Source organism: Pan paniscus, chromosome 19, assembly GCF_029289425.2.
Source record: "Pan paniscus chromosome 19, NHGRI_mPanPan1-v2.0_pri, whole genome shotgun sequence".
NCBI classification, from domain to species: Eukaryota; Metazoa; Chordata; class Mammalia; order Primates; family Hominidae; genus Pan; species Pan paniscus.
Window position 1 is genome coordinate 16,236,516 of NC_073268.2, and position 23,348 is coordinate 16,259,863.

A 23,348-nucleotide genomic window follows, 5' to 3' on the forward strand; every position below is an offset into this window, starting at 1 on the left:
CCGCCACACCTGGCTAATTTTTTGTAGTTTTAGTAGAGATGGGGTTTCACCATGTTGGCCAGGCTGGTCTTGAACTCCTGACCTCGTGATCCACCCGCCTCGGCCTCACAAAGTGCTGGGATTACAGGCATGAGCCACCGTGCCCGGCCTCCTTTTTTTAAGTTAGCTTTCTTTCACACTCACATGTGCCAGGGTGACTTTCTTCTCCCTTCACTGCCCATCCAGTAAGCATGCTAAGGTAATGCAAAAACATTTTAATATTAGACCAAGAGAAAAGAAATTAGGAAGGAAAACCTGTTGCCATAACAAGACAAAGATTCAAAAATTCAACTCAGATATATACTATTTGCTCCCATAACTTCCGATTTTTTGCAGGTATTTTACAGCTATATAATGTGTGGGTGCGAGGGGGATGGAGGAAGGCCAGGGTGGGCAGTGGGTTATATAAGAACTATTGTTGGCTGGGCGCAGTGGCTCATGCCTGTAATCCCAGCACTTTGGGAGGCCGAGGCGGGTGGATCATGAGGTCAGGAGATCGAGACCATCCTGGCTACCGCGGTGAAACCCCGTCTCTACTAAAAGTACAAAAAATTAGCCGGGAGCGGTGGCGGGCGCCTGTAGTCCCAGCTACTCGGGAGGCTGAGGCAGGACAATGGTGTGAACTCGGGAGACGGAGCTTGCAGTGAGCGCCTACTGCACTCTAGCCTGTGTGACAGAGTGAAACTCTGTCTCAAAAAAAAGAACTATTGTTTACTACTAGTGGCTGCCTAGAGCATAATTTCCCCCTTCAAAGCCTTGGTAAGAGCAGCTGGGGATAATGAACAGTGGTTAAAGATGCTTTGTTTTACACCCAGCAAAAAGGGTCATTAACACCTCAACTGTTTTTTTTACCAAGCCCTGTGGAAGGGCTCCTGCTGCTGTTGACAATCATGGTAACCCTCGGGGTAGCAGGGGCAAAGGGGTGGGTAATTCACCAGAAAATGGTATTCACTGATTTGGATTATGGGCACCACTGTTCCTCTCCATTCATGTGCTTAATTAAGAGCTGACTAGTACAAACTAAATGAAACTGCAATTCTTTACTGGATCTGGGGAGCAACAGAAATTCTGTAGGGAGGGTATGTGCCAGAAAAACTCCTTTATTACCATCTCCCTATTACATTTCTATTCTAGGGTTAGTGTTAATCTCAGGTCTTATTCTTAAGACAGCAAAAGGCTTGGAGAAGTAGTGTAAGTTTCATCTTCATTTTATCAAGGATGAAATCAAAGCAAGGAGCTGTGACTAGGACAATACAGTTAGTCTAGGGCATAACTCCCAACTACATTAGGGAAAGCCCAGTAGGAACACAGAGCTATAGTTGGCTCAACCCTTATTCATGACATCGTGTTTCACATCATTCAAAAGTTTTTGTAGAAGTCTCTGTAGTGACCAGCTGATACTGCCTGGGAGTTATTTCCATTTGTTCAGTCCCTGAGGGGATAGAAAATGGAATTATTACTTTCTTATAGTTCAATTAGGCAAATTTGGATAGAGCGCATTGAACTTAGTTCACAAAGGGTGCCAAAATCCACACTGCTCCTTTTTAAAAAAATGCATGGAAAGTTACAGCAAGAAGTCAGGGCCTCGGGCCCAGCACAGTGGCTCACGCTTGTAATCCCAGCACTTTGGAGGGCTGAAGTGGACAGATCACGTGAGGCCAGGAGTTCGAGACCAGCCTGGCCAACATAGTGAAACCCTGTCTCTACTAAAAACACAAAAACTAGCTGGGCATTGTGGCACACACCTGTAATCCCAGCTACTTGGGAGGCTAAGGCATGAGAATCGCTTGAACCTGGGAGGCAGAGGCTGTAGTGAGTCAACTGTGCCATTGCACGCCAGCCTGGGTGACAGAGAGAGACTGTTTCAAAAAAAAAAAAAAAGAAAGAAAGAAGGAAAGCCAGGGCCTTGGATTTCACAAACTAATGTTTCATCACCTCCTTCCCCACCTCAAGATAACTGCCAGGACACTCTTTTTTATTCAATACTTAAGACAGGTGAAGAGAAATCATTGGCGGGGTCTGCCCTTCCCGTAGCCCTTTTGATCACAATTTTCCCATGAGCTTCAAAATAGAAGACCATAAATTGAAGGTTTATTTTAAATTACCTAAGTCCCTGAAATAGAAGAGTAATTTATTTTTAGTATTAAAGAGATTAACAAGTTGTCTCATTATTCTGATTTACCCATATTCAAAACTCACCTACTCAGAAAACTGCAAACCCATAGTTGCTAACAATCCTATTTAACCATTAAGAAAGGATTTACAACAATAAAAGCTATGTACATAGGAAATATCAGAGAGTAGAAAGTGCTAACCAGAGGTACCCAGAAAAGCTTTCTGTGACTGAAACAATACTTCCTGTCTAAGGTTCAGGAGTAAGATGCTTCTTTGGGGGCTGAGAAATTAACATGAGAAACCTTTGGTATCCAAATTGGATTTCTGAGCTCTTTGCCACGGCATTTTTGGCTAGTCTAAAACAATCATTTGGAGAAAGCAACACCAAGGATGAGGAGGAAGGAATTCTCAACCTCGGACCAATCTCTGGCCCCAGGGTTAGGACTGAGAACAAATACACTCAAGGGCTGACTTTGAATGGCAGTGGGACAACTTGGAAAACTAATCACTTAGTATCAAGTCAGGCCTGTTGTGAATACCCAGGTTGGCTCCATCCCAGGGCCCTTGTACTGAGACCCTCAGAAGAATGACAGGTGAGAGGATGATACAGCTAGAGTTATGTGACTTAAAGGTAGCAACCCACAAGGATGGCAGCAGAAGCCCTTAACAGTGACCTTCAGATCAGTGACATAACTCCACTGTTAGCGGCAGCAGGGCTGAGTAAATCCCTAATAATTTCAGGTTAGGCAGGATCTTGACTCATATAACTCATGGTAGAAGCTATAGGTTCTATTCTATAAAATCTCTGTATACATCCAAGAGGTTGGGACACTCAGAGAGAGTGGCAGAACACGTGGTCTTCAAAGATCTGCTTCTCTGTAGCTGGGAAGATCTTGTCACAAATTGGACAATTCAAACAAAGGGGCTGCATCTGCTGTTGCTCCAAGGTGTGATCACAAATATCATCTGCTTTGCAGATAGGGCATTTCTTGATGGAGAGCTGGGAGGAAGAGCAAAGAGGTCAGTACAAATGTAATCTATATGTGGCACAGATGTGGCCATCCTGTCTTCCACTGTATCCTCAGTGCCTAGCATAATGACTGGCACATGGTTAGGCACTCAAGAAATAGTGAATGAATGAAGAGAATGCACATTTGAAGATGCTTACCAGGCTTCGTCTAACCCCAGAATTGAAAGGGCCTAATATTGCTGAAATAGCCAACATAGCTTCTAGCCTTGAAGGGGCACTGGACAGAACTTGTTTGGCTAGCTGCCTGGTTCAGATCTCCTCCCTACTTATGCTACCAAACAATTCAAAGGTATAGATCCTAAGCAAAATGCTGATGGATGAACTGTGCTTTCATCTCCCTTCCACAACAGGCTGGCTCAGCCTTGGGCCCAAAACAAACTGATCCAGCTGACTTCTGGAGTTATCAAAATGAACCTGTCTCCCTATGGTTCTCCCATGAACTGGAGCAGGAAGGGAAATTTTCAAGTGCTTTGTGGGAATATTCTCATGAATCAAATACTTACTGGGCTGGGGGAAGAACTTTCTTGGATACCTGAAAAGAATAAAAAATATCTCATTCAATGAGAAAATACCATCCCTAGCTTCTCCAACTGTGTTCTGGCAGATATTTCCTGTAACTTTCATTGTTCCCTTTCTCCTCAATGCCTCTGATTCTTTCTCTCTCATATGTATACCGTTACTTCTGATAGAGGGGATCTAGGTAAATGATAAGGTGAAAAGAAAACATAAATAATGAAATCGTATTTTTTTTTTTTTTTTGAGACAGAGTCTCGCTCTGTCGCCTAGGCTGGAGCGCACTAGTGTGATCTCAGCTCACTGCAGCCTCTGTCTCCCGGGTTCAAACAATTCTCCTGCCTCAGCCTCCTGAGTAGCTGGGATTACAGGTGCCTACCACCATGCCTGGCTAATTTTTGGTAGTTTTAGTAGAGACAGGGTTTCTCCATGTTGGCCAGGCTGGTCTCAAACTCCTGACCTCAAGTGATCCGCCTGCCTCGGCCTCTCAAAGTGCTGGGATTACAGGAGTGAGCCACGACACCCAGCCTGAAATTGTATTTTCATTATTTCAAAATAAAATTACAAATGAAAATTGTATTTTCATTTCACACACACACACACACAGGCTTTATATATATATATATATATACATACACATATATATGTTATACAGTCAGAAAAAAACAACAAAGCTATTTTCAGAGTGGGGAAAATGAGATTTTAATAAAAACAGTAACAATTTAATGACTATCTGAGAATAGGTTTTAAGACTGTATCCACAGTCAGGTACGATGGCTCACATATCCCAGCACTTTGGGAGGCTGAGGTGGGTGGACTGTTTAAGCTCAGGAGTTCGAAACCGGCCTGGGCAACATGGCAAAACCCCATCTCTACATAAAATACAAAAATTAGCTGGGTGTGGTGGCTGGCGCCTTAGTGTCTGCTACTTGGTAGGCTGAGGTGAGAGGATCAGGTGAGCCCAGGAGGCGGAGGTTGCAGTGAGCCAAGTCCACTACTATGCCCGGCTAATTTTTGTATTTTTAGTAGAGACAGGGTTTCATCACGTTAGCCACGCTTGTCTCGAACTCCTGACCTCAGGTGATCTGCCCGCCTCGGCCTCCCACAGTGCTGGGATTACAGGTGTGAGCCACCGCGCACGGCCACAAACTTATTTTAAAGGAAAAATAAACTTGTTGCCTGTTATAAACATCTGGTTGTAACTCTAAAGATAATACTGCTGCTTTAACTGTCCCAAAAAGTAAATGAGATCTCATATTGCTTTTGGAGACAAATGAGAAAAGCTCCCTGTTTGGCAAGGACATGTTACCCCAAGTCCTTTTCACCCCCATTTCCTGTCCTACCATCGAGGAGTCTCTGTGGAGCACGTTTCTGTCATCCTTGGTCAGCCATCAGGGTGGCTGCTGTAACCGCTAGTTCCTGGGCGGCATAACTTGCCTCTCTTGCTACCATTTCAAAACCTTAATTAGCTTCCTCAGCTTTGTATGTGTATATCTTCTACATAAAGACATTTCTCTGATTTACACATTTGGAATATAGCCACGGGACTCAATTTGTGTCTGCTGCCTCTAGGCGAATGATCTGATTTGTGTCTTCTGGATTCAGATTTATTTCTCAATTAACACTTCTCGCCTGGCAATCTTTCTACTGGGTCCTCAGCTTCTGCCCAGCAAGTCTTAACAATGAGACTGGTCTTAATTAGCACCTCAGAAACAAAAATTTAGTAGGGGAAAGGGATGCAGGCAGGGTCCTTCCAGTTGGAATGGGAAAGTTGTCTTACCAGAATATGGGTTTCCATAGGCAAGTCCTGGATTTTGTCTTGCGCCTCCTTCATCTGAAGTAGGTACTTGATACGGCAAAGAATTAAAATCCAGACCCATGTAACTGAGCAATCTGCTGTTCTCCCTCTTCAAAAGCTAAGGATAGAGGATTTATAGACATGTTGAAAGACAATACCAAGAATGGCCACCAGGAACTGGCTAGGAGATGCCCCTCCCAGGTAGTTCTCAATTAGCAATGTGGCACTGGAGAAACTCAATAATTGATAATCCATAATTCTTCAGAAGAGAAGGCAGCAGTTTCAATATTCCAAAGATCTAAGTTCTTTATACCTGAATTTATTTATTTATTTATTTTGAGTCAGAGTCTTGCTCTGTCACCCAGGCCAGAGTGCAGTGGCACCATCTCAGCTCACTGCAACCTCCGTCTCCCAGGTTCAAGTGATTCTTGTGCCTCAGCCTCCCAAGTAGCTGGGATTACAGGCACCCACTACCACGCCTAGCTAATTTCTGTATTTTTAGTAGAGACGGGTTTCACCATGTTGGCCGGGCTTGTCTCGAACTCCTGACCTCAAGTGATCCGCCCGCCTTGGCCTCCCAAAGTGTCGAGATTACAGGTGTGAGCCACTGTGCCCAGCCTATACCTGAATTTAAATATATTTACTACATTTTGTTTATATTAATACAAAAAAGAATTTTAAATCTCTAAATACATGCCAACTACAGGGAGGAACAAATATGTAGATATATGAAAGTGGCAGGAGCTATATTAACACTGCAACTATTCTGATAGGTATATTAACGTTGAAACTATTGTATATTATTATTGTTGTTGTTAAATTTGTTTTTTTTAGAGACAGGGTCTTGCCTGGTCACCCAGGCTGGAGTGCAGGGTGAGATCATAGCTTACTGCAGCCTTGAACTCATGGGCTCAAGCAACCCTCCCACCTCAGCCTCCTTAGTAGCTGGGACTACAGGCACACGACACCATGCCTGGCTGATTTTTAAATTTTTTGTAGAGATGAAAGGCTCTTGCTTTGTTGCCCAGGCTGGTTTCAAACTCCTGGCTTCAAGTGACCTTCCTGCCTTGGCCTCCCAGTGTTGTATATTATTGAGAGCAGAGTATTTTTTCAGTTTCTTTCCTAGAATAATTTCTTACACAATGCAAATATTCACCTAAAATAATTTTTCCTTCTTCATGTCTTATCCCATTCAAATGGATATATCAACACAGAGAATGAGTAAGAAGGCAGGGTGGGAGGGAGGTAATGAAAAAGAGAAAAAAATTACTAAAAGTGGCACAGACAGCATTTCAAGTTCTTAGGAAAAAGAAAATAAGCAAAATTCCCTTATCATCTTAAGAGGGCTTTACTACAGTTCTTTTTTTTTTTTTTTTTTTTTTTTTTGAGACAGAGTCTTGCTCTGTCGCCCAGGCTGGAGTGTAGTGGTGCGATCTCAGCTCACTGCAACCTTCCACTTCCCAGGTTCAAGCGATTCTCCCGCCTCAGCCTCCTGAGTAGCTGGGATTACAGGCGTGCACCACCACACCTGGCTACTTTTTGTATTTTTAGTAGAGATGAGGTTTCACCAGGCTGGTCCTGAACTCCTGACCTCGTGATCCACCCGCCTCGGCCTCCCAAAGTGCTGGGATTACAGGCGTGAGCCACAGCGCCCGGCCTACAGTTCTTAACAAAGCTTCTAAATACCAAATCTTTCCCTTGGTTTTGCAAACTGTGTGTGCACCTGCCCCCCCCACAATCAAACTAACTCAGGAAAACAGGGATTTCAAACTCAAGGTATAAATTAAGAGAATGGGAATAGGCTGGACACAGTGGCTTATGCCTGTAATCCCATCACTTTGGGAGGCTGAGGTGGGTGGATCGCTTGAGCCCAGGAGTTCAAGACCAGCTTGGGCAACATGGTGAAACCCCCTCTCTACTAAAAACACAAAAATTAGCTGGGTGTGGTGGTGCGCACCTGCAATCCTAGCTACTCAGGAGGCTGAAGCACAAGAATCACTTGAATCTGGGAGGTGGAGGTTGCAGTGAGCCAAGACGGTGCCACTGCACTCCAGCCTGGATAACAGAGCAAGACTCTAAAAAACAAACAAACAAACAAAACAAAAGCAAAACAAAACAAAAAAGAGAGAATGGGAATAACAAGACTAGAAAGAGAACCCAAAAAGCCTTCTGCAATTATGAAACACACTGGCATAAATGATATAATCAAAAGTAGAAATTGAGGGAGAATTAATGTTTTAGTAGGTATGAAGTTTTAATGTTGCAAGATGGAAAAGTTCTGGAGATCTGTTGCATAGCACTGTGATGCACTTAACTCTACTGAACTGTACACTTTTACATTATTAAGATGGTAAATTTAATTTTTTTCTATTCTATTCTATTCTATTCTATTCTATTCTATTCTATTCTATTTTAGAGACGTAGTCTTGCTCTGTCACCCAGGCTGGAGTGCAGTGGCACAATCTTGGCTCACTGCAAGCTCCACCTCCTGGGTTCACGCCATTTTCCTGCCTCAGCCTCCCGAGTAGCTGGGACTACAGGCGCCTGCCACCAAGCCTGCTAATTTTTTTTTTTTGTATTTTTAGTAGAGACGGGGTTTCACCGTGTTAGCCAGGATGGTCTCGATCTCCTGACCTTGTGATCCGCCTGCCTCAGCCTCCCAAAGTGCTAGGATTACAGGCGTGAGCCACCGCGCCCAGCCAAATTTTATGTGTTTTAACCGCAATTTTAAAAAGAAAAAAACAGTAAAAATGATCACTAGGAGGCATAGGCCAGAAGGATTATAGAGGGTAAAGATCAGGGGGCGGAGGTTGTAGTGAGTCACGATCATGCCACTGCACTCCAGGCTGGGCAACAGAGTGAGACTCCGTCTCAAAAAAAAAAAAAAAAAAAAAAAGGGCCGGGTGCAGTGGCTCACGCCTGTAATCCCAGCACTTTGGGAGGCCAAGGCGGGTGGATCACCTCAGGTCAGGAGTTCGAGACCAGCCTGACCAACATGGAGAAACCCCGTCTCTACTAAAAATACAAAACTAGCCAGGCGTGGTGGCAATTGCCTGTAATCCCAGCTACTCAGGAGGCTGAGGCAGGAGAATCGCTTGAACCCGGAAGGTGGAGGTTGCGGTGAGCTGAGATCGTGCCATCGCACTCCAGCCTAGGCAAGAAGAGTGAAACTCCGTCTCAAAAAAAAAAAAAAAAGGGTAAAGATGAAGAATTGATGGAAGTATAGATACAGGAGTAGCAGCCAGAATGCATGGACACCTATTATTCGATGCTGAGCAAGAACATGAGAATGGGCCGGGCGTGGTGGGTCATGTCTGTAATCCCAGGACTTTGGGAGGCCGAGGCAGGAGGATTGCTTGAGCCCAGGAGTTTGAGAGCAGCTTGGGCAACACAGCACGACCTTGTCTCTGCTAAAAATAAAAAAAAAATTAGCCGGGCATGGTGGCATATGCCTATAGTCCCAGCTACTTGGGAGGCTGTGGCAGGACGATCACTTGAGCCCAGGAGATCAAGGCTGCAGTGAGCCAAGCTTGTGCCACTGCACTCCAAGCCTGGGTGACAGAGTGAGACCTTGTCTCAAAAACAACAACAACAACAACAAAAGAAAAAAAAAAAAGAAAAGAACATGAGAATGACCTTGACTTCAAGTACAACCACTTTATTTTTTGCCATATCATCTTCAATCAATAATAAATGTTGGTTGGATGAATGAATGAACCAATGAATGAATGAATGAATGAACGCACAGCATTTATTAGGGGCCTACCATGGGTCCAGCACTGGTACAGACCACCACTTCTGCTCCTGGTTTGGCAGCAGAGAAAAAGGAAAAAGTTGTGCTGAAGAAAAGGAGTTCCCCACTAGCATAAAGTTATGTAGGACGTTATTCCCCTATCCCCCAAGGCAACACATATTAGCTGTGAAGTTAAAAGCAAAAATAAGTTAGGTCTTCATCAGTGTGGCTTCTTTCAAGGTGACTATTGCCATGCCAAACAAATTTCAGTTGTAGAATAAAGACAGGGTTTTGTGGTAGATTAGGAAATTAGATTAAATTTACTCTTTGTTTAGGAACAACTGTTTCACCCACTGTCCCAGAAAGGGCCCTTAGCTTTTTATTTTTATCACTACATCTCTGGGCCACCCTGATCCTTCCCCTTAAAACCTTGGGGTTTTCTACCCTCTTTCACACACTTACATCATTTTCTCCTTCCAATCTCTCTTTCTCTCTCTTCAGAGCATTACATATAATTTTGTTCTCACTCAGTCTTTTTGACAGGTCAAAGTTTTCATCCTGTCAACAATAAAAAAAATTAGGATTAGGATCACATATTGCAGTCTGGGTACAAGGTGGGAAATTGTAGAGAATCTGGCATTGCAAAGCGGGGAGACTGAGATGGAGGAGAACGCAGCTGGGAGGAAGAAATGGTACTATGGGCAGGGTGCTAAATTGAAGTGACTTAAAAAGACACCTGAGGGCCTGAGCTGGCATCAAGATGCCAATTTTTTTTTTTGGTTTAGCTGAGGGTATAAGTGACCAAGGAGGGAAAAAGCAACCTTGGGGAAAATCTCAAGACTGACTTATCAGAATTAGGGATAAATGAAACCTTGTTGAATCCCACCCAGCCATGAAAACAATAATCTTTGTTTTGAATAAACGTCTCACTCAGTGAAGCCTGAAGCACTTAGGTTTGGGTTGGTGTGATTCCTTCCTACAGTGTGAGAATAGGCATCTGTGCTCAAGTTTCATGAAGGAAGAGGGAACACAGGAAGGCATTTGTCCAAGGATACAAGGAGCTCAGACTGGGGCCATAAGCATCCCAGTGTGATGGGTTGACCTAACTGGTTTCATGCTTCAGAGCTTCCCATCTTCTACCTGCATACATGCACATGTGCATACCTCACAAACACACTTAAGCTAAGCCTACTAGTTGTGGTTTTTCATCCAAGATTTTTTATTTGAATGCTGCTGCCCAAACTGCTGTGCATGTCTAGCCGACCCTGAGGTAGTAATGCCAGAGGGGGCTACCCACTGACAGTGCTGACTGCAGGCTCCTTGCTTCCCATCCCCGTTGGCTCCTGATGGCTCTTCTAGTCCTGCTTCACTTCCTCAAAAGGCAGAAATAAGAAAGGGCTCTCTGAGTCTGCACAGAAACCTGCTTGATAGTTACAAAAACCTTCCCTGAGACCTGTGGCTAAGTTGGGGCCAGTATTTCCAGGGACCCCCATGCTAGTTTCTGGCCATATACTACATCCCTCTTTTTAGTGCAAAGATAACTTTCTCACCTTAACAAGGGTGTACCATTTTCTGGACTTGGTCTAAGAACCACTAACCTTTGCACCTCTTGCTTTCCTGGGCCCCCTTATCTCTGTCACCTACCAGTGCAGCCGCCCCGAGTTGGCTGATCTGTTTGTGAAGTCGTTGACACTCTTTGTACTTCTCTAAGAAATAGGCTTTCCTGGCCTCTACCTTTGCCTTAAGGCGTTCCACCTCTTGTGCTAACTGCTCCTCCACAGTTAGTGCCGCTTTCTTGTTCCTAGGCTCCTGAAGCATAAGATACACAGTACTCATATTTAGCGGCCTTTTAGGATGTATGAGGAATTAGGATTGCTATCAGCCAGGTGGGGAGCCCCTAGGTCTTGAAAAATATTCCATGAAAACTAAGAAAATTGGCCGGGTGCAGTGGCTCACACCTGTAATCCCAGCACTTTGGGAGGCTGAGGTGGGTGGATCACCAGAGGTCAGGAGTTCGAGACCAGCCTAGCCAACATGGCAAAACCCCGTCTCTACTAAAAATACAAAAATTAGCCGGGCATCGTGGCGGGTGCCTGTAATCCCAGCTACTCAGGAGGCTGAGGCAGGAGAATAGCTTGAACCCGGGAGGTGGAGGTTGCAGTGAGCTGAGATCAGGTCAGCACACTCCAACCTGGGTGACAGAGCAAGACTGTCTCAAAAAAAAAAAAAAAAAAAATATATATATATATATAAATATAAATAAAAGAAAACCAAGGAAATCCATACCTATCACAAAGAGGTTCAAACCTTTTTTTTTTTTTTTTTTTGAGACGGAGTCTTGCTCTGTTGCCCCAGCTGGAGTGCAATGGCGCGATCTCAGCTCATTGCACCCTCTGCCTCCCAGGTTCAAGCGATTCTCCTGCCTCAGCCTCCTGAGAAGCTGGGATTACAGGCGCCCACCACCATGCCCGGCTAATTTTTGTATTTTTCGTAGAGACGGGGTTTCGCCATTTTGGTCAGGCTGGTCTCGAACTCCTGACCTCAGGTGATCCACCTGCCTCCGCCTCCCAAAGTGCTGGGATTACAGGCGTGAGCCACCGCACCCAGCCGGGACTATAGATCATTTAAAACAGTAATTTATTTGCTACATCAGAGGTCACAAACTGGAATGTGCCTATAGAGAGCAGGCAAGAAATGTAATCAAACGAAGGAATTGAATGCAATAAAACAGTGCAGACTGCAGCTAGATGGAGAATCTATAGGGACAGCAGCTACTCAGCTCTAGCTATTGCTGCTGCACAGGAATGTGGGCTCAATGTTGCTAGGTCCTTTCATTTCCCAAAGGAAGTTGGAAATACAAATTTTTATGGGAAATATTCCTATTTTTAAATGTTGGTAACTACTTTCTAAAACATTTCTGTGGTCTGACCTTGACCTATGATCTGCTGATTTGCAAACTTTGTTCTACTCTTTCCTATATCATGCTAAAGCATACAGTATCTTAGATACAGTAGGTACTCAATGGTTGACTGGATGATGCATATATGATGTGAATTATAATCAGATGACTGGATATCCCTCAGACATCAGGATTATTCATGTCCTTGGATCAACTAAGTAAACGGGGCTTCCAGGCACCTGTCAACACCATGGGGACTCTTTTTCAACAATATATTACAGGAAATTATTAGTCAATTAGCCTTTCATTCCTACATAATTGATAATGATGATAATTGCTAATATATTAATTATAACAAGATTTGCTTTGGGTGGTATATTTTCCTGTCGTAGAGCCCTTTATAACCATTCATTTGTCTGCCCCTATTGTAACTCCGTAAGAAGAGGGTAGGGGTTATTCTGTGTGAGCCCTAGTCCAAGGATCTAGTTAACTACATCTTGTCATGAAGTTTAACTTGCAATATTCCTTTATTACTTATCACATATTAGAAATGCCCACTTCTAAACATTTTATAAATGGCAGATTCTCTGTCCTTTTGGCTAGAAAGCAAAACATCTAGAGGTGAACACTCTCTTATTTATCCTGTCCATCAACCGGAAAATAGGCCCATATCCTTTTCTTCTACATCCCTATAGGCTCCCTCCCACATAACCATCCAAAGACAGACATGCCATTAATTCCTGTTGTTTCTTCATTGCAGTAGTTTCATTCTGCTTCATTTGCTCCACTGTCTGCTCGAGCTTCTTCTGGTCCTTCCTCTGCACAAAAAGAGATTTCAGTACCATTGCTGGGAAAACACACACATGCACACACACACCATGGAAGGGCCTGCTAAGCTAATGAGCAAGCAGAATGCATAGGGAGAGGCAAGTCTTCTCTCGTCAGTTTCTGAAGAAAGCCATGAGCTATCTCATTTCAGATAGCTTCCTCTGAGCCCTTTCCTAAAGCCAGTGACATCCAGGTATATTAAAGAACATTAAAATGTTCTTTATACAAAGAACAACGTATATTTTCTTGCAAATGCCTAAAAGTGTTGTTTTCTCTCATGACTCTACCTGTTCAGTTAAACTGAGAAAGAGGTGGTCATTTTCCTTTTTCAGCTGCTCTAACTGCTCTGTCTTATCTTGATCTCCCTGAACAAGCTTCTCCATTTCTTTCTCTTGAGTTGACAGCTGGGCCTAAAACAAAAATAGTGAACATAACCAAGATATAAAAGAAGGAAAACAAAACAGGAACAATGCTTTTTAACATACAATAACAAAGAGATGTGTTTCCCTAGCAACTCCCAACTGCCAACTGAGTAAAATTAGACAAATCACTCTTTAAAGCACCTCTTTAAGGCACAGCTTCCTAAAAATGAGAGCAGTTCTGCTATCTGCTCTATATTCCAGACTTTTGAGTACGATTTTGCTTGAAAAGATTAAAGTTTGATTATTGATATAGATGATTGTCATCTATATTAAGAGCTCATGGTAAACTACCTTAGTAATACATGAACAAATCACTAAGTTCCTTGTGAATCATGATTTTTTTTTTTTTTTTCTCTTGAGACAGAGTCTTGCTCTGTCACCCAGGCTGGAGTGCAGTGGTGCAATCTCTACTCACTGCAACCTTTGCCTCCGGGGCTCAAGTGATTCTTCTGCCTCAGCCTCCCAAGTAGCTGGAATTACACGTGCGCCTGTAAATTAGCACGCCCAGCTAATTTTTGTATTTTTAGTAGAGACGAGGTTTTGCCATATTGGCCAGGCTGATCTCGAACTCCTGACCTCAGGTGATCCACCTGCCTTGGCCTCCCAAAGTGCTGGGATTACAGACATGAGCCACTGCGCCCGGCTGTGAATCATGATTTTTTTTTTTTTTTTTTAAAGCAGGGGCATGGGTAGGGTGGAGGCTTACCTGGTCCAAGAATGGAAAATACATAACCTGAAACTTTAGTGTGATATTTTGAAAAGTATGCCATTAGGCACTCACTGCAATGAAATACATCTTTCTAGGCCACCAAATTGGAGCAGTGGTAAGGCTAAGAAAATATCCTTTGACAAACATATGGCATTACCTACCTGAAGCTGATCCACTCTGATTCCCATCTTCTCATTTTCTGAGGACATCTTCTGGTTTTGTTCTTTCAGTCTGTAGAGGTGGAGATAACTATGTGAAAAATTCACTGATTCCAGGTCAGCTACCCCTGGCCTTAAGTGATTTAAGGCTGGCTTGGCCCTAAGCCTGCAGAATTATTTAAAAATCTACTAGTCTCCATTGCAGTCCTGTTTTGGCTTCCTGACTCCAAAAAACTGCAAGTATTCAATCCCTAAAGTTAATATTTGAAATCAGATCATTTTTCCTGACTATTCTGATACCAATTTTCTAATTCATGATTCAAAGGGTGGAGAATCACATCATCAATGTCATAACAGTGTTTTCTCACAAATTCCAGAAATCTAATCTGACTGTACTTAAGGGTACTGATGGTACAGCAGCTCTTCCCCTCCCAGAATTATGGGACGCACTCACTGAAGCAGCTCTGTCTCCCAATAGTCCTTCTGTTCTTTCACTTTCAGTTCCAACTTCTTATTGATGCTCTGTAGGGTTTCTAGCTCCTCCTATAGATTGAAACAACATCAAAGGGACAGACTAGTTCTATGACTTTTGAATGAGTATCTTAGGCAGGCAACAAATATTTATTTAGCACTTACTATATGTCAGGCATAATATGACACAGCAGTAAATGAAATACTCAAATAAAAGGAAAATGTTCTTTTTTTTTTTTTTTTTTAAGACAGTGTCTCACTCTATTGCCCAGGCTGGAGTGCAGTGGCGCAGTCTTGGCTCACTGCAACCTCTGTCGCCCGGGTTCATGCAATTGTTGTGCCTCAGCCTCCCAAAGTGCTGGGATTACAGGCATGAGCCACCGCGCCTGGTCACAAAATGCTCTTTTTATATTAAAAATGCATCACCTTAATTTCTCATTCCACTGGAGCCTATAATTTGTTCATTAAACAAATATTTACTCAGAGCCTATTCCCCACTAGACACTGTTCTTGCATTGCAGACACAACAGTGGACAAAATAGACAGAACTGCCCTTTTCCTAGAACAGCGCTGTTCAATAAGTGAGAGCTACATATAATTTTAAAATCTTAGGAGGCACATTTTTAAAAAGGTAAAAAGAAACAGATTAATTTTAATAATACTATGTGTATACATATATTTTTTTTTTTTTAATTTTTTTTTTGAGATAAAGTCTTGCTCTGTTGCTCAGGCTGGAGTGCAGTGGCGTGATCTTGGCTCACTGCAATCTCTGCCTCCCGGGTTCAAGCAATTATCTTGCCTCAGCCTCCTGAGTAGCTGGGATTACAGGCGCATGCCACCATGCCTGGCTAATTTTTTTTTGAGACAGAGTCTTGCTCTGTTGCCCAGGCTAGAGTGCAGGGGTGTGATCTTGGCTCACTGCAACCTCTGCCTCCCAGGTTCAAGCAATTCTCCTGCCTCAGCCTCCTGAGTAGCTTGGATTACAGGTGCCTACCACCATGCTTGGCTAATTTTTGTATTTTTAGTAGAGACGGGGTTTCACCATCTTGGCCAGGCTGGTCTCAAACTCCTGACCTTGTGATCCACCTGCCTCGGCCTCCCAAAGTGCTGGGATTACAGGCATGAGCCACCACGCCCAGTCTCCTGGCTAATTTTTGTATTTTTAGTAGAGACGGGGTTTTGTCATATTGGCCAGGCTGGTCTCGAACTCCTGACCTCAAGTGATCCACCCACCTTGGCCTCCCAAAGTGCTGGTATTACAGGTGTGAGCCACTGCACCTGGCCAAATGATAGTATATTTAACCGAATGTACCTAAAATATCATTTCAACATATGAACAATTAAAAGGAGATATTCAGACAGGGACGGTGGCTCATGCCTATAATCCCAGCACTTTGGGAGGCTCAGGCGAGTGGATCACCTGAGGCCAGGAGTGCGAGACCAGCCTGGCCAACATGGTAAAACCCTGTCTCTAAAAAATATAAAAACTGGCTGGGTGTGGTGGTGATCACCTGTAATCCCAGCTACTCGGGAGGCTGAGGCAGGAGAATCGCTTGAACCTGGGAGATGGGGGTTGCAGTGAGCCAGGATCGCACCCTTGCACTCCAGCCTGGGTGACATAGTGAGACTCCATTTCAAACAAACAAACAAAACTAATGCCTGTTCAAAGATACTGGTATAAGAAGGTGAGATCACAGGCAAAACAGAATATGGTGCTGGATAAGAGGCACCATCCAATTCTGATCTCCACGCTCCAAGGTCACCTATAACCAGCAGCCATACCTGCTTCTTTTGGAGCTCAGCCTGCATGTCTGAGTTCTGCTTCTGGAGGCTGACACAGCTGTCCTTCAGCTCCTGGTTTTCTTTGCAAAGCTCCTTGTTGTGCTGCTCAATCTCTTCCACCTCTCCCTACAAAAGAACATTCCATAAACTATATTCCAAGTCCCTCTAGCAGAAAATTCCCATAGGTTAGGATGGTGAGGGACTGGCCGATTCCCATTCACTGCAGTGACATCTATGTATCCCAAATGGGGGCTGCTCCTTAATACCTAGGTAAGGGTATAACAGAGGTATGTCTTTATAATTGCAGCAATACCAAGAAAGGCAAGCAAAAATTATATCCATTAAAATTAAAAGGAACAATGATATAAGAATGTAGCTTCTTCTTGCAGACGCTTAGTATTGTTTGTCTCTCCCAATGGACTTAGCTCCTTGAGGCCAAGGACAGTGTTTTAACTGATTCTTCATTGTGTTCCCAGTGCCTACCATAGTGCTGGATGAAAAGTAGGTGTCCTGTTAAATGATGAAGTAAGAAAATGAATCTAATACTCACGTATGACAGACAGGCTGTAGGCCAGAACTGAAAGAGATAAGAATATTTGGTGCTTCTCTCCTCAAAGGAGCTTTTACATTTACCATTGTGATAAGATGTGTAGATGACAAAAATTAAGCAATTGGAAAAGTTAAAAGAATAACTGAATGCCAGCTGAGTTAAAGAAGTTTTAGAAAAGAAGAAACCACTTATTGTTATGAGTCTTGTTAACATTCCGAAGTCATTCCTGAGTGAGTCTGTGTGAGTACTACATACATTTTTTCCAATGATACCCGTTAGATATTCAATAAAGCCTTATTAACTCAAATTCCATCCTATCCTATATTGCTACTCGTAATGGCAGTAAGGGATTGAGGTGAGAAGTTTTACAAACCTGAGTGGTAACAACCAGGATGTCTTCCTCATTTTCTGGACGGAATTGGAAAGGAATACTTGCTCCCCGGACCACACCATCCTCATCCACATAGCAGAACTGGTAATACTCATCATCCTTGGGCAGGTAGTAAGCTGAAAACACAACATAATTTTTCATCCAAAATAAGATCTATTCAGAAAAGTAAAATTCTGGAAGTCTTTTTATCTGCCCCAGAAAGCTCAAGCTGAAGGGAATTAATTAGTCTTGGCTACTGTCTTCAACACCTTTGATCCAGTATTTTTCTCACCTTTGAATTGGACTTCCTGCTGTTTAGCTGATTTGTTGTTTAGGTCAATGGGCAAAGTAACCCACATGAAGGTGTAATACTCACGGGTTGTCTTCCATCCCACCTGCAATGACAATAAGTTCTTATTTAGTACCTGAAAGGGGACTGGGGAAAATCCTAATTGGGCTACATCTTCTTAAAATCACTTTTTATTTCTATATATTGAAAATATAGGCCGGGTGCAGTGGCTCATGCCTGTAATCCTAGCACTTTGGGAGGCCAAGGTGGGTGGATTGCCTGAGCTCAGTAGTTTGAGACCAGCCTGGGCAACATGGTGAAACCCCGTCTCCATTAAAATACAAAAAATAAGTTGGCACGGTGGTGTGCGCCTGTAATCCCAGCTACTCAGGAGGTTGAGGCAGGAGAATTGCTCGAACCCAGGAGGCGGAGGTTGCAGTGAGCCGAGATTGCACCACTGCACTCCAGCCTGGGTGACAGAGTGAGACTCCGTCTCCAAAAAAAGAAAAAAGAAAATATAATAGAATGAGTTCATTATGACAAGATTCTCACGCCAGGGCTCAAACCTTTTTTAATTTTTTATTTTATTTTTCACTTATGACAAATACATATGGGAAAATGTCTGATACAACCAAAAATTGGGGTGCACATATACAACTCAAAATACAAGTCTTAGAAGGATTTGAAAACTAGCTCCTCACCACCCAGGAAAAAAGCTCCAAAAATTCTATCTACAAGTCAGAGATAGAGCTGAGACTGATTTAAGGGGAAAGTTCTGGGAATATGAACCCTGATCCTCTTACAATGGCATTCTTTGGACTTCTAAATCAGAAATCACTTCTGACCTGCCCTCTCTATTGGTGTGTCCTCTATTGTGTCCAATTAAGCCTTGTCATATACCAACCTGGATATACTACTGCATTAAAAAAAAAAACCATTATTTTTCATAATGTCTGTGTTGGGGGCAGAGGGAGAACAGGGTTCTTAGATTATGAGGCACCAGATAAGAGATTCCAGGTCTATATAATTTTTTTTCTTCATGCATGCTTAATGATGGCTTTTTGGTAATAAAGATATTAACAACAATCTGGTAGTCGTAAAGGCCTCTTCTAGGTATTGAATACAATAAATCATAAGACATAAGGATGCAGCAAAACACGCCTCAGAGCAGAAAGCTGGCTAAGTGGAAAATATTCTCACAAATGTGAAGGGGGTAAAAGATTGCTCAAATCTTATCTAGAAAATAAAAGCACACCAGAGAATAGAAAGGAAGCTATTGTGTCTTCAAGGGGACAACACTCAGCAAATGAGAAGCAAAATTACATTTATTGCCATATTTTGACCCTGTCTGAGCTCAGTAAGAAGAGAACTAAAAATAAATTCCATTTTTATATATTAAGGAATCAAAGCAGGGTTGAAAAGTCTATACCAAAAACTCATCAGAACATCCAAGGGCATGTTTTAGAGTCTCATTAATACACACCCCATTGCTGTAAGCATCTCAGAGCCACTGCAGCCTGTGGTGGTACAGGAAGCAGGAATTTTATGGAGTCCTCATTCACATCCTGGAGTTTCTTAATGCACTGTGACCAAAATATCATTGGGAAGGCCTAAGAATTATTGCTGCCTTGGAACAGGGAAACAACTTCTAGCCACCTGCAATTTCTGTCCTTGGCTTCTTCATTTGAGTAGTCCTTGTTCCAATTTGTCTTGGAAACATTTAAATGCCTAAGTCAAGGAGAGTATGAAGCATAGGATTATACACTGAGGGAAGGAAAGCAGACTGCTTCCTGCTTTAGGCTCCATCATTGGTGGTGGCTTTCACTATAGAGAAGATGTAACATATTTGTATGTATTAAAAATATTTACTGACTGGGCACAGTGGGGCATGCCTGTAATCCCAGTTACTCAGTGGCTGAGACACGAGAATCACTGGAACCCAGGAGGCAGAGGTTGCAGTGAGCCCAGATTGCACCTCTGCACTCCAGCCTGGGTGACAGAGCAAGACTCTGTCTCAAAATAAAATAAATTTTAAAAAATAAATAAAAAATAAAAAGAGTTACTGAGTACCTACCTGGTGCCAGATACTACCAGTGTCTGGGGTGATGAGGAGTTGAATAGTCTGATTAAGACTACACTGAAAGAACACTGGGGAGAGCATTTGAGGTGAGCTGTGAAGGACGAAACTTTACAGCCAACTCTTCATTCTCTAATTTACTATCTGTTGCTCAAAGGAATTCAGCAGAGTAGAGGAGAAAAACCAGAGGTTTGGGAGCCAAACCTGCTTCACGGCTTATTCACTGTGAGGCCTTGGGAAAGTCACCATCTCTCAGGGATATTCATGTTACTTACTTATGCCCAAGAGATACTACTACCCACCTCAGGGGGCTACTGCACTGTGAGAATTTTTCTTTCTTTTCTTTTCTTTTTTTTTTTTTTTGAGATGGAGTCTCGCTCTGTTGCCCAGGCTGGAGTGCAATGGCATGATCTTGGCTCACTGCAACCTCCGCCTCCTGGGTTCAAGGGATTCTCTTGCCTCAGCCTCCCAAGTAGCTGGGATTACAGGCATGTGCCACCACGCCTGGCTAATTTTGTATTTTTAGTAGAGACAGGGTTTCTCCATGTTGGTCTGGCTGGTCTTGAACTCCCTAGCTCAGGTGATCCACCTGCCTCGGCCTCCTAAAGTGCTGGGATTACAGGCATGAGCCACAGCACCTGGCCCACTGTGAGGATTTAATTAGGCAATACACACACACACACACACACACACACACACACACACACACACACACAGTGAGGATTTAATTAGGCAATACACACACACACACACACACCCCCTCAACATAGGCCTAGCATAGTGTGTCCTCAGGGTAGGTATTCAAGTCAATAGCTTTATGGACAAGGGACATTAGAAGCCCTTCTTCAGATTAACGATTATTTCTTTATTGGGGTATGGTAATACCTCTGAAATGTATGAAGCATTCCAAATATAGATACATCTTTAAAAAAAATTTTTTTTTGAGATGGAGTCTTGCTCTGTTGCCCAGGCTGGAGTGCAGTGGCATAATCTTGGCTCACTGCAACCTCTGCCTCTTGGGTTCAAGCAATTCTCCTGCCTCAGCCTCCTGAGTAGCTGGGACTACAGGTGGGTGCCACCACGCCTGGCTAATTTTTGTATTTTTAGTAGAGATGGGGTTTCACCATGTTCGCCAGGCTGGTCTTGAACTCCTGACCTCAAGTGATCCATCCACCTTGGCCTCCCTCCTGGGATTACAGGCGTGAGCCACCGCACCTGGACAAAATATTTTTAAACACTTGTTTTTAAAAAGCCCCAGATTGGCCGGGCGCGGTAGCTCACGCCTGTAATCCCAGCACTTTGGGAGGCTGAGGTGGGTGCATCATCTGAGGTCAGAAGTTCCAGACCAGCCTGGCCAACGTGATGAAACCCTGTCTCTACTAAAAATACAAAAATTAGCTGCGCATGGTGGTGGGTCCCTGTCATCCCAGCTACTCGGGAGGCTGAGACAGGAAATCGCTTGAACTGGGGAGGCGGGGTGCCTGTAATCTCAGCTACCTGGGAGGCTGAGGCAGGAGAATCGCTTGAACCAGGGAGGCAGAGGTTGCAGTGAGCCAAGATCGCGCCATTGCACTCCAGCCTGGGTGACAAGAGCAAAACTCCATCTTAAAAAAAGAAAAACGCCCAAGATTTTCATATGATATATGGTGAAGTCTTTACTGGTGGTTGCTAAGTGCTTGGGGGAATACAACCAGTCTAAGCAAAATAGAAATATAACGATGTTCCAAAAAGAAAAAAAAAAGACATTATAAACTACGTTTTAAAGTCTGGTAAGTAATTTTTGAATCATTCTCTTTTTCATGATCTGTACCTGCATTAACCAATGATAGCCACTAGCCACATGAAGCTATTTAAACTTTAATTAACATTAAGTAAAATTTTAAATCCAGTTACTCAGGCCGGGTGCGGTGGCTCACACCTGTAATCCCAGCACTTTGGGAGGCCGAGGCAGGCGGATTACCTGAGGTGGGGAGTTCGAGACCAGCCTGACCAGCATGGAGAAACCCTATCTCTACTAAAAATACAAAATCAGCCAGGCGTGGTGGCACATGCCTGTAATCCCAGCTACTCAGGAGGCTGAGGCAGGAGAATCGCTTGAACCTGGGAGGCGGAGGTTGCGGTGAGCCGAGATTGCGCCATTGCACTCCAGCCTGGGCAACAGAACGAAACTCTGTCTCTAAATAAATAAATAAAATTAAATTAAATCCAGTTACTTAGTCACACTAACCACATTTCAAGTGCTTAACAGCCACATGTGGCTAGTAGCAGCTGTACTAGACAGTGAAGCTACAGCTCCATTGCAGAAAACTCTTACCAGGCAATGTGACCTATATGCTTTGCTACATATGAGGAAGAAAAACAACTACCATCTTCTTTCTAAGACAGAAAACACTCTGGTGGGTTGGCACACCTTTTAGTCTGATGATTCGACACCTTGCAGTCTCAACAGCTGTCATGATACTTGCCAGTGTCCTGCTGGTTGGCCACTATCCCTATCTCCAAACACCAGTCTTGTTACCTCCAGCTTCCGTTGCTCATCAATAAACTTGATGTTCCAAACAATTATGGAAAAGGAATTCAATGAAGAATATAAATAAGCAACAGCTCCTTCACAGTGCAGTTGAGAATGGTGTCTGATTTCAGGATGAATAGCACTGGCAAATAGGCACATGACATACTGAGGTGTCAAACCAAAGGTCACTGACGTTGGGAGTTGGCAGTGTAAATTAATTAAATTTGACCTTTATTTCTTGTCTCTGGAAATAGGAAGATTTGTCATTATGGTGTATGTGAGATGTATAAGAGGGAAAGACACGGATGGGAGGGCAAAGGGGACATAGAGAGTAAGCTAATTAAAATTTAAAAATACCATTCTGTACTTGAACTGACGGGGTGATCAGACACTGGAAGAGGTCACTAAGAGAGCTCATAAACTTTCAGTCCTTGGAAATCATTATAAAGTAGTCAGACGCACTTATTCAGGAATAAACTTTTTGGATACAGGATGTCAATATCCTCAATATCCTTTCCAGATTTGAGGTATTTGTATCAAAACAAACTAAACATCATACCAAGTAAGGAAGTAATGTTTAGTCTCAGAAATGACATATGAGGTCAGCCATCTCAGTCAAGTCATACATAAATATTTCAAAATAGGATCATGTAAAAAGCATTTAATTTGGGAGGCTGAGGCGGGCAGATCACAAGGTCAGGAATTCAAGACCAGCCTGACCAACATGGTGAAACCTGGTTTCTTCTAAAAATACAAAAATTAGCAGGGTGTGGTGGCATTCGCCTATAATCCCAGCTACTCTGGAGGCTGAGGCAGGAGAATCGCTTGAACCTGGGAGGTGGGGGTTGCAGTGAGCCGAGATTGCACCACTGTACTTCAGCCTGGGCAATGAGACTCCGTCTCAAAGAAAAAAAAAAAAAAGAAAGAAATCAGTTAGGCACTGTTAGGCATTGTTCTGCATACCTGTAGTCCCAGCTACTGAAAAGGCTGAGGTGGGAGGATCACTGAGCCTGGGAGGAGGTTGAGGCTGCAGTGAACTACACTCCACTCTGA

The 23,348-nt window shown here is 43.3% G+C and overlaps 1 protein-coding gene across 4 annotated transcripts in view; it reads right to left on the reverse strand.

Moving 5' to 3' along the window:
- Positions 1-1,121: 1,121 nt before the first annotated feature.
- CALCOCO2 (calcium binding and coiled-coil domain 2) overlaps positions 1,122-23,348 on the reverse strand; it is a 34,238-nt gene continuing 12,011 nt past the window's right edge. Inside the window, exons 3-14 of one of the 4 annotated variants that reach the window (XM_055102021.2) lie at positions 17,710-17,812; positions 17,421-17,554; positions 16,498-16,623; positions 14,699-14,787; positions 14,248-14,317; positions 13,243-13,365; positions 12,859-12,945; positions 10,873-11,037; positions 9,691-9,786; positions 5,478-5,613; positions 3,688-3,716; positions 2,109-3,154 (exon numbers count right to left, since the gene is read on the reverse strand). In XM_055102021.2, coding sequence (XP_054957996.1) covers positions 2,987-3,154; positions 3,688-3,716; positions 5,478-5,613; positions 9,691-9,786; positions 10,873-11,037; positions 12,859-12,945; positions 13,243-13,365; positions 14,248-14,317; positions 14,699-14,787; positions 16,498-16,623; positions 17,421-17,554; positions 17,710-17,812 — 1,326 coding nt within the window. In that variant the 3' untranslated portion in view covers positions 2,109-2,986. Of the gene's footprint in view, positions 1,472-2,108; positions 3,155-3,687; positions 3,717-5,477; positions 5,614-9,690; positions 9,787-10,872; positions 11,038-12,858; positions 12,946-13,242; positions 13,366-14,247; positions 14,318-14,698; positions 14,788-16,497; positions 16,624-17,420; positions 17,555-17,709; positions 17,813-23,348 lie in introns of those variants that run through there. The other 3 variants (XM_055102022.2, XM_008952862.6, XM_034941509.3) reach the window with 3 other exon arrangements.